Source organism: Numenius arquata, chromosome Z (assembly GCF_964106895.1).
Source record: "Numenius arquata chromosome Z, bNumArq3.hap1.1, whole genome shotgun sequence".
NCBI classification, from domain to species: domain Eukaryota; kingdom Metazoa; phylum Chordata; class Aves; order Charadriiformes; family Scolopacidae; genus Numenius; species Numenius arquata.
The window spans coordinates 83,545,854-83,562,622 of record NC_133616.1 but is presented as its reverse complement, the minus strand read 5'-3'; the positions used below and the strand labels follow the sequence as shown (position 1 = coordinate 83,562,622).

Sequence of the window (16,769 nt, the reverse complement as noted above, 5' to 3'; positions counted from 1 at the left end):
ACAGCAAGAGTTGGGAAAAAAAAAATATATCCCAAGTGATGTATTTATGACCCAAACCCCACCATCCGCATCTAATAATGCTTTGATATCCCACATCCCCAATGTGGGACCGGTCTTTTTTAAGTGGTGCACAGTGACAGGACAAGAGGAAATGGGCACAAACTTGAACATAAGAAGTTCCACCTAAACATGAGGAGGAACTTCTTCACTTTCAGGGTGGCAGAGCCCTGGCAGAGGCTGCCCAGGGAGGTGGTGGAGTCTCCTTCTCTGGAGACATTCAAAACCCGCCTGGACACGTTCCTGTGCAACCTGCTCTGGGTGGACCTGCTTTGGCAGGGGGTTGGACTGGATGATCTCCAGAGGTCCCTTCCAACCCCATAGCATTCTGTGATTCTGTGATCTCAGAAATCCATGGGACTCGGAGCAGCCACTGTGTCCCACCAGAAGGCCCAGGCTGTCTGAGCTCCTGCAGGAACCGTGTCTCTCCATGTCCCAGCACTGGGGTGTTTGGTGGGCTGCTCGTGATGTTTTGCTCCAGCTTCCTTGCACCTGCATCTCCAGCCCCGTTAGCGGCAGGGGGGGGATATCTAAGGTTAGCAATACAAGGGGTGAGGGTGAAAGGGGCTGCCAGCTTCGCGGGGCTGTTTGGTCCAGGAACGCAGGTTTATAAGCCAAAGCCATTCATTTCGGAAAGTTCACGCAAAGGTTACATGGGGAAAAAAAAAAAAAAAAAGATTAAACTGAAAACATTGGCGGCCCAGCTGTTGTTAAGCTCAGGAAAGCTTCCTTTCAAGTCTGGCGTGAACCTTCCCTCCCTTTCCACCGGGGGAAGCTGGTTTTGTTCCAGCAGTTAGCTCAGGTCCTCTGCTCCAAGGCTGCACCGGGGTGCTTTAGGAGCAGGCAGATGTGTGGTCTTCTCAAGCTGGGTTCAGCAGAGGAAGGTTTGTCTATACTTCAGGTTTTTGTCTGTTTGATCCTTAGTTTAGACAGGAATTTAGTTAAACTGAGGTAACCTCCCAATGAGGCATTTATCCTGGTGTAAGGACACTCCTTGGTGCAGCTTAAAAGAACCTTTATATGGCTTTAAAAGTGCGTGGAGGTAGATTGAACTGTGATTATCGCTGAATGTGGTTCTAAGGTATGGTATAAGCTGGTGCACTCCGTTGGTACACCTCCCTCCCAACGTGTGCAGAAGCCTTCAGGTTTCCATGTCCAGTGAGTGGGCTTATCTGTCCAACTGCTGGAGATGTGACCAGGGTCTCATCCTTGTAACAGGACAGACCTGGATAGCATAGAATCATGGAATGCTTTGGGTTAGAAGGGAGCTTCAAGACCAACCAGTGCCACCCCCTGCCCTGGGCAGGGACACCTCCCACCAGACCACGTTGCTCCAAGCCCCCTCCAACCTGGCCTTGAACCCCTCCAGGGATGGGGCAGCCACAGCTTCTCTGGGCAACCTGGGCCAGGCTCTCACCATCCTCACAGCAAAGAAGTTCTTCCCCACATCTCATCTCAATCTCCCCTCTTTCAGGTTAAAACCCTTCCCCCTCCTCCTATGGCTCCCCTCCCTCATCAAGAGTCCCCCCCCATCTCTCCTGTAGATATATATGTGGTAGGATACAGCCAGACCCCTCGTGGTAGAGTGTTGCTCTCCAGGACCCTTCTCTGCCCTAGGGAAGCTGTGGTGATGCTGGTAGTCAAATAAAGATGTGGAAAACCTTTCCAGGTCCGTTTCATCATTGAAGGAGACTTTGGAGGAAAAGGAGCAGAAGTAAAGCTCGCCGTTGCTTTTGGTTTTAGTGTTGCTTATGAACCTTACGAGATCAGAGGGTTGTAGGGAATATCTTGCTAGTGATGTGTAATGGTTTGGAAATAAACACCAAGGGTGGCTCCAGCTGCCTTTGATCTAACTAAATGGCTATTATGTATATTCTATTTAACTTATTTGAAAATTAGGCAGAGCATACAGGAATGCTTCTCTGTGTGCTAGATGCTTGAACTTCCAACTGTGTGTTCAGGACCAAACAAAAGGAAAATGGTTCTCTTTCAAGGAGCTTATCATTTGGTAGATATATAACACAAAGCAGGCATGAAATGCTGTGGGAAAGAAGGGCTGACTTTCTACCTTATCCCATGTTTTTAACATTTTGAATTTTTATTGATGAGGGCCAGAATTTGCAGATTTCACACAGTGTCTTTTGCCTTCCATGATATCTGTGAATTTGTATTTTTTTTTGAAGTGGGACTTCTTAAGTTGAAAATGATGAGCTCGTAGCTTAAAAAGCTTGGCAAGTAGTTAAATCCACAGCAGGCCTTTTTTTTTTTTTCAAAGTACACCAGAAACTTTGGAGAGTATGTGCAGAAAGTTTAGCAGAAGTCACTTGTACTTTAGTGCAGGGGTGGCTGATCTTCATGGTCCTCCTGCGGCGTCCTGACGAGCTTCCCGGAGATCCAGTGGTCCCAGGACAAGTCTGCTGTGTCTTCAGGTCCTACCCAATGGACCAGCGACATTCGTGGTGGCAGCCCTGCCTGCCTGACTCTTCCCATAGTGAGAGGGGAGGGTTGCCCAGTGCTTTCCACACTGTCCCAGCTTGCCCACTTGTGTAGCCTGGTTTCAAGACCCAGCTTGGCTTGGCTTGGCTTGGCTTGGCTGATAGCTAAGGAGAAGTCTTGGCCTGGCAGCTTGGGTGCAAACACCAAAGGGCAAGGTGCCATCCAAAATTTTCAGGACCATTTCTCCCATTTCCTAACAAACATGAATATAAGATGCGCCGCTCTTAAGGTGCCAGAGTCGCTCTTTGAGGCTTGTGAGTATGAGAGTTGAGGCTATTTTGCCAAAGAAGGACCATGTGTGGTAAATGAGTACCTTCCTACCTGGGAAGCTGGGTTTTTTTGGTGCTTTTGTGCAGCATCCGTTGTCCTGACAGGTAGGCACGGCAGCGTTCATACACTAAGAAATTATGCTCCTCGTTATTCTCTCGACTCATCGCTACCTGGCATCACTTCTCTGACTAATGTCATAAGTTCTGGAGGGTGATTTGTGGTATGTGACTGGCAGGCTGATGCCAAGGGTGATGCAGAGCAAGTAGCTCACGGGTCTCCTGGAGCATTACCCAGCCATAAATGATGTGAGCTGATGACCGGGTTGGCTCAAGATCACTGAGGAGACCAGGAGGATGAACAAGGAAAGACTTCATTGCAGTGAGACAGCATCCTGGTCCCCTGTCCCATCCCCATGTCCAGGGATGCTGAGGTGGAAGTTTGTTATGGCAGCACTGTGGCTCTCCAGACCTGATGGAGAGCAGGTCCATGCCTGGTGTCTCCAGAGGGTGGAGGGTCTGGGCTTCTTTTGCCAGTAGAGCTGTGCCTGGTGGCTACCAGTGCAGGGCAAGGAGCAGACATTTAATTACAAATGTGTACTGTTTATGAGGGCCTGTTCCATACTCTGAATTGGAAGATCTTTATCTGAATCATTTGTCAGATTAGTTATATGTCCTTCAGTCTGCTTCACAAAATGAAAAACTTTCTCCTCCCTGGAGCCTTCTTGGCCTTGCTGCTACTTCCCCATCTCACAAGTGGGTGGAAAACCTTGTTTGGTGTCTCGTGGCATGTCCGATGTCCGATAAAGAGGCCTGATAAAAAATTATCCAGTGTTTCCCCTTCTGCTTTACTGTTTTCTCAGACCTTGAAGGTGTCAGTCATACTGTGATCCGCTTGGTGTAATTGGGTTTTTTGGCAAAGGAGCGTGTGTGTGGCAGCAGCGTTTTAGTGGGAAAGAGGGAAGCTGCTGCTCCTCTCTTTTGGTTGCCTGCAGTAATAAATCACAATTTGCCATTCCCTAACCACAAAGAGAATTGTTTCCATGAGTTTGTGTGACCCCAAAAGTTTCAGTTTACCTACCCTCTTGCTCGGAGACCTTGCCTGTGGAGAGACCTTTTCCTTCCTGAAGTTACTCAGAGGTTGCAAGAGTTGAAGCTGGGGCTTCAAAGGACAGGAAGAGCGAGTGTTGTCTTATCTTCTGGCTAGAGTGGAAATCCAGCTGTCTGTGTTTAAATAACAAGGGCGTCGGGCTCCATGTCCATCTGCGAGGTGCTGAGCTTAGCACTCAGCTTTTCCCATTTTCTGTTGTTTTGGGGTTGTTTTTTTTCAAAGCCCGGCCTTTAAATAAAACTTAATACATAGGCTGACCTGTTTGTGTACACATGTGGTAAACACAGGGGCAGCTTCTTAAATCAGTGCTTGGTCCTTGTTCGGCCAGCAGCCAGAAATCTGTGGAGGATTTGCCCCTCTAGACGTTAAACCAGTGCAACTCTCTCTGTTTCTCTAGGTATAAAATGAAATATAAGGAAACTAACTATTTCACTGAAAAATGCACCAGCGTGAGATTTGCATAAAGCTGTAATGAAAGTTTTCCATGTACCATTCAGACAGAAGCAATGAAGAAGTAATGCCATTTTACCCTGTTGTGTTTGATATTTAACATGTAAAAACAGTTATTTACTTGATTGCTTCACATTCATTTCACTAATATGATTGTTCACTTGTAGACTGAGTTCTGGATTTACACATTTATTAAAACATGAGAAAATTACTTCCATAACTTACTCTGGGCCACGTTTTTCATTAGATATGAACCATTACCTTCCTGATGGTAAAATATCAAAACAAAACTCCAACCCCTTGTATCATTTCATTTTCAAGCCTTGTGTATTACTGGTTTTGTTACACACTGATTTCCAGGAGCCGTTTATTTCAACTAATTTGTCATCACAAAGATTTAAGATCGCTGTGTTTTATTTTAACATTGTTTGAGTAAATAAAATTACAAAAACCTGCATATTCTGGTTCAAGACTTTTAGAGGTTTTCACCCTACAGTGATGCAAAAGAGGAGCCCAACAAGACAAACTGAGGGTAAATGATTAGTTTTATCGATCCATTTTATAGGGGTACTGGTTGTTTAGATGTAGGAAAGCTGGTCCACTGGAATTTAAAAGATGTTCAGCTCATGCAAGTACCTCAGGAGGAACTTTTTTCCTGGTCTGGGAAGGTTTTGTTTCTGATTTGCAATCACCCAAAGTAACAACCTCGGAGATGTTGACCAGGCTCGAAGCCCCAGGGCTGAAAACGATGGCGGCGTGGTGCCTGACTGGGGAGCAGATGAGTGTCTCTGCCCTGGAGCAGTCGCATCCCTCAGATGGGTAGACCAGATGGCCGAGGTTGGTAGCAGCATCAACAACCCAGCTTCTATCTGCTGCCACCCTTTCGCGGAGCCCGTACGAGCTGTGAGCTACCGCGGCGAGTCTGACAGGCGGCGACTGGAGGAGTCGTCGGAACTCAATCATCTGTCTGCACCCCGAGACCCCTGCTCCTCCCTAGTCTGGAGCTTCCTACAGCTCCCGTCAACAGCAAGGAGGCTGGTGGGGTTTGAAAGCTCAGCGCTCACTCATCTCAGGTGGCGTTCAGCACCTCGCTTGGGCACGGCAGGGCACCTCTGATGAAATGTCAGTCCTGCATCGCTCCCAGGGGTCAACGGTGCAGCGACTGCTGCTCTTAAATGATGCTAAACCGTCCCTAATGGCTGTGAGATTGGGCTGAAAGTCTGGCACCCAACGTGCCTTCGAACGTGGAAATGTGTTTGGAATGATGGCTTGTGATTTGCCCGTGCTGGGGGCTGTGAAAGTCTTTGTGAAAAACTGAGCCCAGGCTAGCAAGTTTGGGGCAAGAGGCTGAGAGCACTCCCAGCTTCAAGCAGGGACACTTCTGCTGCCTAGTCCCCATAGGTCTTGACCTTTCTGGATGCTACAGCACTTTGAGCTTTCAGCCATGGGTCTAGATGGTTCTGATTAAGGCACTTTACTAATAGGTTTGGTTTGGTTTAGTTTAGTTTGGTTTGGTTTATTTTTTTTGGTTTGGTTTATGTTTTTGCTTTTGTTTTATTTATTTTATTTTATTTTATTTTATTTTATTTTATTTTATTTTATTTTATTTCATTTCATTTTATTTCATTTTATTTTATTTTATTATCTTACTTCATTTTACTTTATTTTACCTTACTTTATTTTACTTTATTATTTTGTTTCAAACTGGGCATGGCACTCAAATAGCTAACCATTGCTTCAGGAATCCAGGTAAACCAAGAAAAAAAGCAAAGCTATGACCTAGAGCATAAGGTTTTACTGGCAAAGATACATCAGCTAAGAGCCTGAAAAAAACCCTTTGCCACCCCAGCCAAGATAACTGTGTTAGCAAAACCTCCAGTGCGGTTTTCGTGCAGCTATTCCAACAGAGGAATGCTCTTGCTGGCTGAGCTCGTGTCGTTTGGAGAGGTGATGCAGCCTCCTGCCAGAAAACCTCCTGCATCTCTATTAAGGGGATGCTGCTGACACAGACACATGGCAAAGCCAGAGCAGCGGAGGATCTGCTGCTGCGCCGGAGGTTTCGGCGTGATCGTGCGCTCGCAACATCTTCCACTGCCCAAGTCCAAATTATCTGTTGAGTACAAAATGAAATACACTTTAGCAAAACTAAACTATGTGTATTTTTCAAATGTGATTTTCCTGGGGCTCTCGTACGGCCCTGGACATGCCCGAGGCTGCTTTTCAGCAACCCGGCTCGAGCATCAGATGCTCCTCAGCATTAGTTGTGCCAAATGCTGCACATGCTGGTTTAGGCTGCTTCCTGGCAGCATAAATTGGCCCTTGTGGAGCTCCACATTTCTAAGACCGGACCATTTTTGAGCTTGTCTATTAGAGGCAAGCCAACATCTCCCTGCTGCAGTCAGCAGCGTAGGAACATTGACAAACTGATCCGGCGTCGCTCTCTGTTCCTGCTTGAGATACGTGGAAGCAGTTGACCCTTCAAAACTTTATTTTCATGCCAATGAGAGTACAGACATTCCCCCGGCTCAGATCTCCAATTTGGGGACGGCAGACTGCTGCTGTCAGGAGGGAGTACCAACAGGCTGACTCCAGCTAGACCCAGCTGCTCCAAACCTCCTTTCCTCACCATCCCTGTGGTTGTCCAGCAGCCCAAAGGTAAATATCTTGGCAACGTTCACCGCCGAAATACCTTGAGATGCATTAAAAAAATGGGATTGGCTTTTTTTCGCTTTAGTTGAGCTTTTGATGGGAAGAGCTTCACCAAACCCTCTTGGCCAACACACATTTTTGGTCTGCGAGGAAGCTCCCTGTAGAATGCCAACGTTGTGTGCTCCAGATGGTGGAGGGTGCCCCTTCTGCCACCCTGCTTTGGTTTGAGCGGTTGTGGGTGAGATGTAGTGGACCCATTCAAAGGTTTTTTTACCCGCACGGTGCTGTACCAGCTTCTGTGTTGTGATGGGCTTCCTAAGGAGCTGTTAGACTCTGTTCACACCAGGCGGATTGCTGGGAGGTGTGTAAGCGAGGTGGAACCAGCATCCCTACCCAGGGTCCTGTCCCACCTATTAGCACAACCGCCAGTCTTGGGGAACTTGGTGTTCTCCACGTTATTACAGGTCCTCCAAGGCTGCTTTCTCCTGTTTGCTCTGTGTCGCAAGACACCAGGGACAAGAGAAGCGGGAGAATTGCATTATTAAGTTTAAAGTTTTAATAAAGCTGAAGCCTGAGGCTTTTATACTGGAGCGCCATGAGTTTTGTTTACGCTGTTCACAAAGTATTACCAGTGGAATCTGGCGTACGGGGTTTTCTTGTTGTTTTCTCACTGAGCTATGCATAAGGGAGATGACCCCTACGCTTTTTTGATATCGAGTTATTTTAGAATTAAGTATTTTCCTAATCATGATTGTTTTTTGGTACTTCTACCCCCAATGTAAGGTACGTGTGGACATTTTCAGTAGAAGTCCTGCAGCAGAAACTGGTTTACAGTGTGAACTGTGACAAGTCCTAGACTCCAGATGCTCTAAAGCAACCTGTTCTGATATGTTCGTGCATTGCTGTCGCTGTTGCGGTGGGATTTATTGCTGTAGAAAGCTATCACAACTGTAGGTGTAACGTCCAATACATCTTTGAACAAAATATCAGAAGCTACTTGGCTGTGGTCGTTCTGTGATCGTATCTCTGCGGATATTTTCTTTTGCTGCCTAAAAACTGGTGTGTATCAGACGCTTTGTCTGCTGCAGGGAGGGATTTTATCACATGCCTGTGAACTCATTTAGGGAAAATTATTCTTGTTGCTAATTGAAAATGGGAACTAGTTTAACTTTGGATTATGTATTATTTTTGCTATGTGCTGTTCAAGGGTAGTTGCTCTGTAATTCTCATCCCTAACGAATAATGTTTTATGAAGACTTGAGGATCTAATTCTGTTTTAAGATGTGCAAAAAAACAAAGAGTATTTCAGAAATTCAAGAATTCTATCCAGGAAGCAGTGAAAGGTTTGGGGAATCCTAGATTGACAAATTCGCACTACAAACAAACAATTACATGGTTCATGGTGAAGAGGAGTATTTCTCAGTCGAGAAAAGGTATTATCTCCAGTGCTAGCACTCAGTTAGACCAGCTGCTTGGTTTGTGTCAGACAGTGAAAGGGGAGCTGAAGGGGATCTTGAACGACCGTAGACATGTACCAAGATCCAAGGAGAGCACATGAAGTTACTAAGAAAGAATCTGCACATCCTTCCAAAAGTGTTAAGTACCAGTTGCCCTCTCGCACACCATTCTTGGCACATGGTTTCTTCTCCCTTCACATCTACCACTGCTTTTACAAATATTTCAGAGTCCCACTGATCCTGTTCTGATCTACCAGAACTTCTGCTGCAAAGTCGTTTTGCTTCTGGAAATCGTTGAGGACATTTGGACAGGGGTTTCCAGTTTGGTTTCCTCTGAAAGGAATTCAGTTTGTCCACACCAAAACCTCTTGGAGACTCAAACCGGTGTGAGGCAACTGGGGAAAATGGAGGACTTGCATCAAAGTTATTTTTGCTCCATGCCAAAGACCTATTGGGGATGTAAACACCATGCCACAACTGGAATTGCAGTAGAAGACAGGGGAACTAGATGAAAGTTTTTTTCAAAAGTTCAAGAGAAAGTAAAATTTGGGGACTTTTTTTTTTTAATCCATTTTTCCTCATTCCTGATTACAAGCAGCTGAGGGGAGTAAGTATCCCCCAAATCCCAAGTGGTGGAGGTTGACCTGGTTGTCTGAGCCCGTAAAAATAAGAGCGACGTGTTTTAACTTCCTTCTACCTTTCTCAGAAGTTTGAATTTTTAACCATTTTTAATGTGTTAGAATAGGTATGAAGAGTATGGAACCAGTGCTGCAAAGAGTTACTCCCACAGGCCATTTACCTAAAGTCTAATTGGGATATTAATGGTTTTTTGTGTCTGCAGGACCAGAACTTTGAGTCACCTTTTAGCATATTGATGCTTTCATTTGACAAGAGTGCTACGCTGTCAAATATATTACATACCAAAGATGTATTTTATCATTTATTCTAAATATAGATATATTAAATATAATGCATATGCAATATATGTATGAGACTGTTTTATATGCGTACACTACAAATAATGAAGGTATCAACCTTTTGTCATTATAAAGTTATGATAATTGTGTAATATAGACTTGCAGAGGATTACCGTGTGGCATTACAGACGGTTCAGCAATAGATCGCGTAATAAATTGACCGATAAATGGGTAACTAATATATTTTAACTTAAGGAATGCGTTTTTAGGGGATTGTAAGTTCTTTCTTATCTAAGTCATAGAGTTGGATACTTGTCTGAATAGGTAATTGACGTTTTCCCTTGCAAAGTGAAGGAACAAATTACAGAATCATAGAATCACAGAGTGATATGGGGTTGGAAGGGACCTCTGGAGATCATCCAGTTCAACCCCGTGCCAGAGCAGGGTCACCCAGAGCAGGTTGGACCAGAACGTATTGAGTATCTCCAGAGAAGGAGACTCCACACCCTCTCTGGGCAGCCTCTTCCAGGGCTCAAAGTAAAGAAGTTCCTCCTCATGTTTAGATGGAACTTCCCATGTTCCAGTTTGTGCCTGTTCCCTCTTGTCCTGCCACTGGGCACCACTGGAAAAAGACTGGCCCCATTCTCCTGACACCCACCTTTTTAAGTATTTATAGGCGTTGATCAGATCCCCCCTCAGTCTTCTCTTCTCCAGACTAAAAAGACCCAAGTCCCTCAGCTTTTCCTCATCAGAGGGATGCTCCAGCCCACTAATCATCTCCATAGCCTCCACTGGAGTCTCTCTAGTAGTTCCTTGTCTTTCTTGAACTGGGGAGCCCAGAACTGGACTCAGTGCTCCAGATGTGGCCTCACCAGGGCAGAGTAGAGTGGGAGGATGACCTCCCTCAACCCACTGGCCACACTCTTCTTAATGTACCATTGGCCTTTTTGGCAGGTCACCTCCAACCTGTCCCACTGCATGGGGTTATTCCTCTCTAGGTGCAGCACCCTACACTTGCCCGTGTTGAATTTCACCAGGTTCCTCTCTGCCCAACTCTCCAGCCTGTCCAGGTCTTGCTGTATGGTGAGACTGATGAATATATTGAACAATATATTGAAATTATTAACCGCTGGGATAGAGAGGACTTTCAGAAAGATGCCTGACTGCGTTCTAACTTCTTGTGGTGAACACTGGTCTACGACTTGACATTCTAAGGGATTCAGATATAAAGTGGTAACAATTTGTGGTTAATAAATTACAAACCCAAACTTTACTGTGACTACAGAGATGAAACACAAAGGTAAAATGGAAATGCCTGAATAGAAGAGATGGTTGGGAAAGTCTGGAGGATGCGTAGTGGTGTATTAAGTGACGCAGTAAAAAATGAGAATGGGTTTACCTACCGGAAAAGTGCCAGTTTACCTATTTCTGACTATATATAAATTATTGGAAGACGAAGAAGGAATGTAAGGACAGAGTGACCAGAGGTGTAAGCCGTACGATGAATGGCTGCAAAGAGAGACAGCTGCCTGAAAAATCTATTTAGCTGAAAATAATTTAAGATTTGAAAATGAGCATTGAGCAAGAAATTAAGTAATTCCTAGGCTGTGAAAAACTTCCTGTCTATTGAATTTACAGGTGTACAAAAAGTATAAGGCAAAAATGAACTTTAGACTAAGTCCTTTATTTGCAATTGTTGATTCAGTAGAAAACATAATTTACTGAAGAAAAAGAAATAGTTTGTAGTATTGTAAATAGTCTGTGGTTTCTTAAATATCTTCACTTTTAGCATCTCCATTTTAGAAATTGTACTGGCTGCATGAGATAAAAATACTCCTGGGAAGTATAAATCATGCATCCTGTAGTGTCCTTCCTTTGGAATTTGGAACAACTCTGGAGTTGTATGACATCTCAGTGGCAGTTGGGTGCTAAATTTGCGTTGAATATTATTATATTTAACTGTGACAATTTTATTCTGCTTACTTAATTTTTAAATTTATTTAAATTTATATGAATTCAAAACTGTTTTTAGGAAAGATAAATATGCTTTAATTTTGAGCAATCCATCCATTGAATCTGAAGCATTTACTGAGTATTGAAGCTTCTGTGGCCAAAAGCACATGGGCTTCTTGTATCTTCCAGCAGGATGAAATATCATCCCTGATAAAGAGGTTCTGCTGTTTGAGCATCTCCTGGATCTGTTCTCCTGTTATTATCAGTCTCCTGTTGTTATCAGTTAGTGTCCCGTTGTGGCTGAGGACTTAAGCTGTTGTAGTAGAAGCTGTGTCCTGGGTTTGACGTGCTCTGTTGTGACATCCTGGGCTGCATTAAAAGAAGTATGGCCAGCAGGTTGAGGGAGGTGATTCTGCCCCTCTATTCTGCTCTTGTGGAACCCCACTTGGAGTACTCTGTCCAGCTTTGGAGCCCTCAACATCAGAAGGACATGGAACTGTTGGAGCGGGGCCAGAGGAGGCCACGGAGATGCTGGGAGGGCTGGAGCCCCTCTGCTGGGAGGACAGGCTGAGAGAGTTGGGGGGGTTCAGCCTGGAGAAGAGAAGGCTCCGGGGAGACCTTAGAGTCCCTTCCAGTCCCTCAAGGGGGGGGCTCCAGGAAAGCTGGGGAGGGACTCTGGATGAGGGAGGGGAGCCATAGGAGGAGGTGGAAGGGTTTGACACTGACAGAGGGGAGATTGAGCTGAGCTGTGGGGAAGAACTTCTTTGCTGTGAGGGTGGTGAGAGCCTGGCCCAGGTTGCCCCGAGAAGCTGTGGCTGCCCCATCCCTGGAGGGGTTCAAGGCCAGGTTGGAGGGGGCTTGGAGCAACCTGGTGTGGTGGGAGGTGTCCCTGCCCAGGGCAGGGGGTTGGAACTCAATCTTGAAGGTCCCTTACAACTCTAACCATTCTGTGATTCCGTGATTTCTGTGTCACTTAAAGATGGACGTGTTAGATTTCTTGTTTAAGCGAAGGTTATACCCTTGATGCTTTCTCCACTTGTGTTGTTTTTGTTTATTTTCTTTCCAAGTTGGCTAATAAGGGCATGGATGCCCACCAAAACTTACTTCTGGACTGGGCATAGAGAAATCTGTAACTGAAGCTCGGCTGATCCCTTCAATCCCTCTTTGCTGCTGCATCCATGAGCCTTTGTCCTGACCCCAGCACAGTGGCTGAGTTATCAAAAAACCTCACATTGTCAGCCTCGGTCTCTTTGCTGATCTCTGGGAAGAGAATGCCATGTTCTGCAGGTGTCCACCAAGCTGGGCAATGAGCACCGGCAGCACATTGAGTTATCCCCCATACCACGCATGGTCTGAAAAGCAAAAGACTGCATTGTTTGGCGTGAAGAAAGAGTAGGAAAAGCTGATGATCGATGGGTGCCGGTCCCTCCATGTGCATAGGGAAGCCAGGAACAGCAAGCCTGAGCTTAGGTCTAGAAAGGGAGAAGGGAACTGCACGTCTGTATTTCCTTGTGATTTAAAGAAAAAGGTGATGTTCTTAGATGAACTGGGTGGCTAGTTTTCGAAACAGAAACGTGGGGCACAATAGCTTGAGAAAAGACAGCTTCTCCAAAGCAGAGTGCATTTTTTTTCCCCTTGCTGGTCATTAGTGGTGCTTCTGAAGACCAGCCCTTCGTGGAGGAAGTCATGCTGGAACACAATGAGCTGGTGACGATCTTAAGCTTCCCCCAGCATGTAGTAACTCCGAGTAATTGGTAGGTACACGCGCTTCAACGACAATGACATTTTTGCTTCTTTGCCCGTGTAAATCACAGCATTTTGTGGAAGACGGTGCAGCCAAATGCACGCTGGAATGCACAGTGCTAGCACAGGAATGTTAGTACGTGTGGTGTGTTCCTAAAACTTACTCAATATACAGCAGATTTCACAGAGTCATGGAATGGTTTGGGTTGGAAGGGACCTTAAAGACCATCCAGTGCCACCCCCTGCCCTGGGCAGGGACACCTCCCACCAGACCACGTTGCTCCAAGCCCCCTCCAACCTGGCCTTGAACCCCTCCAGGGATGGGGCAGCCACAGCTTCTCGGGGCAACCTGGGCCAGGCTCTCACCACCCTCACAGCAAAGAAGTTCTTCCCCACAGCTCAGCTCAATCTCCCCTCTTTCAGGTTAAAACCATTCCCCTTGTCCTATGTATGGCTCCCCTCCCTAATCCAGAGTCCCTCCCCAGCTTTCCTGGAGCCCCCCCCTTGAGGGACTGGAAGGGGCTCTAAGGTCTCCCCGGAGCCTTCTCTTCTCCAGGCTGAACCCCCCCAACTCTCTCAGCCCGTCCTCCCAGCAGAGGGGCTCCAGCCCTCCCAGCATCTCCGTGGCCTCCTCTGGACCCGCTCCAACAGGTCCACGTCCTTCTGATGTTGGTGGCCCCAGAGTTGGAGGCAGCATGTGGAGGGGGGTTCTCCCCAGAGCCAGGCAGAAGGGCAGAATCCCCTGCAGTCAAAGGGCCATCTCTTCGGTGACCATCTCATGCACAGAGTTCTGCCTGATAAAGGGGATGGTAAAGATGCAGTCTAAAAGCAGTATTTTCAGATTTGTGGCAGATCTGAACCGTATTTGGGGCCTGGTGTAATTGTAAAGAAGGTGGAATAGAATAGAATAGAATAGAATAGAATAGAATAGAATAGAATAGAATAGAATAGAATAGAATAGAATAGAATAGAATAGAATAGAATAGAATAGAATAGTGCAGGTGAGATGTTAATCATGTTCTGCTGAACCAGGCTGGTGGAAGGTCTGAGTGACTCAGCCCTTTGGGAGAGGAAGCATCCCTGGGTGCTTGGGGTGTCCAAACAGGTTTGGGGAGAGGGGGGTTGTAGCATCAATGAAAACCCTTGTTTTGAGACTCCACCTCCCTCTGGAGTTCAGGGGTTTCAGCCCCAGTTTAGGAGAATCACTGGTGGTTCCTGCAATGGCCTGAAGGTTGTCCTGAGAGATCCACGGTTCCTACATACAGTTTCAAAAAAGAGGGAGTTTTGACATCTCTATATTTCAGTGAAATTTAGTGCTTAGCATCAGACGTTTGCCTGAAAATGTCAGTATCGTGTTACAGCTGAAAGAAGCTCACCCTCTTACAACAGATGCTATTTTGTCCTAATTATGTGATTTTTTTTTACCTCATGCATGAACCTGTTATGTCCCTTCCTCGAAAAATTCTAGATATTAAATGTGCCCCCACAGGAGGGTAAATGATGAAAACAACAGTATGTATGGAAAGGCTCTACATGAAGTAAGATTACTTTTAAGAGTTTTTTCATAGGCTCTTACCCAAGATGTTCTAAATTCGGCTGAATTCCTGAGTCATGCAAAGCTGACATTAGCAAAGGCAGGTCCTGGGGAGAAGGTGGGCACCTGATTTTTTCTGGAAACGGGGAGATCTGCGTTGGCATTTCCCAGCCAATAGTGGTGAATATTTTTCCCTTAGTATATTAATTCAATTACACTGATTTAAAAATATACATAATGTAAACCAAAAAAAATGGCAAGACGTGATAATTCAGAGTATCATACTGGAATTATGGAGAATTGGAAGTTTGCTCAAAAGGGTTTATATGTGTGGTATTTTGAAGAAACCAGCAGATAGTTTGCATGAGTTGTGGATAAATGCTGCTTTTGTACCAGAAACCTGGATGGAGGTGCTTATTTTGAAGTTTCTGATGGAAAATACGGTTCACATCCCTATTGTCAAAGTACCTTTCAGAGAGGTGTTTTCGGAGGTGCTGACGCGCAGTTACTGGAGCACGAACAAAGAATGCCTGGTTTTAGAAATGTTGTGTGTGTTGCCATTTATACAAAAGGAAGCTGGAAAAAAAAAAAAAAAAAACACGAACCCACATTTACTTTAGCGCGGCATAGACGGTGATAAAGACACTAGTTGCGAAATGCTGGTTTTATAAGTATAATTCATTATACTTTCCTTGATCCAGTGTTACAAATTAGGGTCACTCGTGTCAGGAGATTAAAACCTTTTTGTCTCTCTTTGATATCAAACTATTCTTTCCCAGTCCCTTTCATCTTGCAGAGCAGTGCTGAATTCCACAGCATCTTTGTCAGTTCGCTCGTGTTATTTGCAGCAATCATTTAATTGGTTTTAGAACTAATATTATTTAGTCATACTGTCATTTGCCACAACAGAGGCTCTTTAATACCCTAAAAATGTTGAGAGGCTCCAGCGTTAGCCGGGTAAGCGTGTGTAAGAGAGACCACAAAGAATTTTGGGACCACGGTGGGAGTGCAAGATAGCTAAATTGGATAGAAAAAGGGGAAAAAAAAAAAATAATAAAAAAAACCCCATACAAGTCAAAGTAAGATTGTACATCAGAAAAACTACAGCAATCTACTGAAAATTAGTAGATGATAGTCATGAGTAGCTTACAGTGAACCACGGGTACCAGCTTCCCTGAAGCACAGAAATAGGAACTTGGAGAAGCTTGTAAAAGGTGTCCTCAGGGAATCTTCCATTTTTTCACTATGATACCTTTAATCCTAGAATTGTCAAGCCACATGGAAAATAATAGGACTGAATGGTTCAGTCAGTTAAAAGTTAGTATTATTTCTTTTATCAAAAATATTAGGTCTTTCTGTGTTTCTGGAGCTGTTAGGATTTGTATAAACTTTAAAACAAGTGAAGTCAAGTATTGAACTTGTATTGCTCTTTCTTTTTTAATTTAAGATCATTATCTGTGACTAAGCAGACTCTATTCAGTAGAAAGAAAGAACTTAAAGCCAATATTTTTTAACAGATGATTCAACGAGAGGCAGAAGTAAAGAATAAGGTAACTGCTGTGGCGTTGACAGACTCTGTTCACAATGTGTGGCACCAAGAAGTTGGGAAAACTATTCGAGAGTGGATGCGAGAGGTGAGGCCGGGTGGTTTTTTTTTAAAGAGTTGGGGTATATACGTCTGTGTATGGCTCTATAAACATGTCTTTATCTGCTGACCTCTTCCATTTCTTCAGGGTATGAAAGACAGCGCTTTACAGGAGCGTGGAAATCGCGTGCCCATACCAGCCCCTAAAATAACTGAGATTAAAGCCGGTTCTGAACTTCAAAGATAGGAGACAAAATAATAAGAATCAAGCCCAATTTCTCCCTGCTGCCCAGCTACGGAGACACAGATACCACGGCAGCCCACATGCTGCCCCAAATCTGGAGCAGAGCTCCTGGCTTGACCTGGTGATGGTGGAAAAGCCCCTCCAAGCTCTTTGTGACTCAGTCCGATGGTTTGCATGGCTGGCAAAGGATCCTTTCTCTCGGCAGTTCCATCGGTTGTAGTTATTTCTGAAGTGCTCTGAAGTTTTCTGATGGAAAGTCGCAGCATTTGCTGCTGTGCAGCCACCTGCGGCTGGTTGGTCCGAAATG

At 45.1% G+C, this 16,769-nt stretch overlaps 1 protein-coding gene across 3 annotated transcripts in view; it reads left to right on the top strand.

The window, feature by feature from the left end:
• Nucleotides 1-16,769, top strand: part of ARB2A (ARB2 cotranscriptional regulator A) — a 282,938-nt gene that overhangs the window by 182,610 nt on the left and 83,559 nt on the right. For all 3 annotated transcript variants that reach the window (XM_074166154.1, XM_074166153.1, XM_074166155.1), the window contains one exon: nt 16,151-16,267. In XM_074166154.1, coding sequence (XP_074022255.1) covers nt 16,151-16,267 — 117 coding nt within the window. The remainder of the gene's footprint in view (nt 1-16,150; nt 16,268-16,769) is intronic.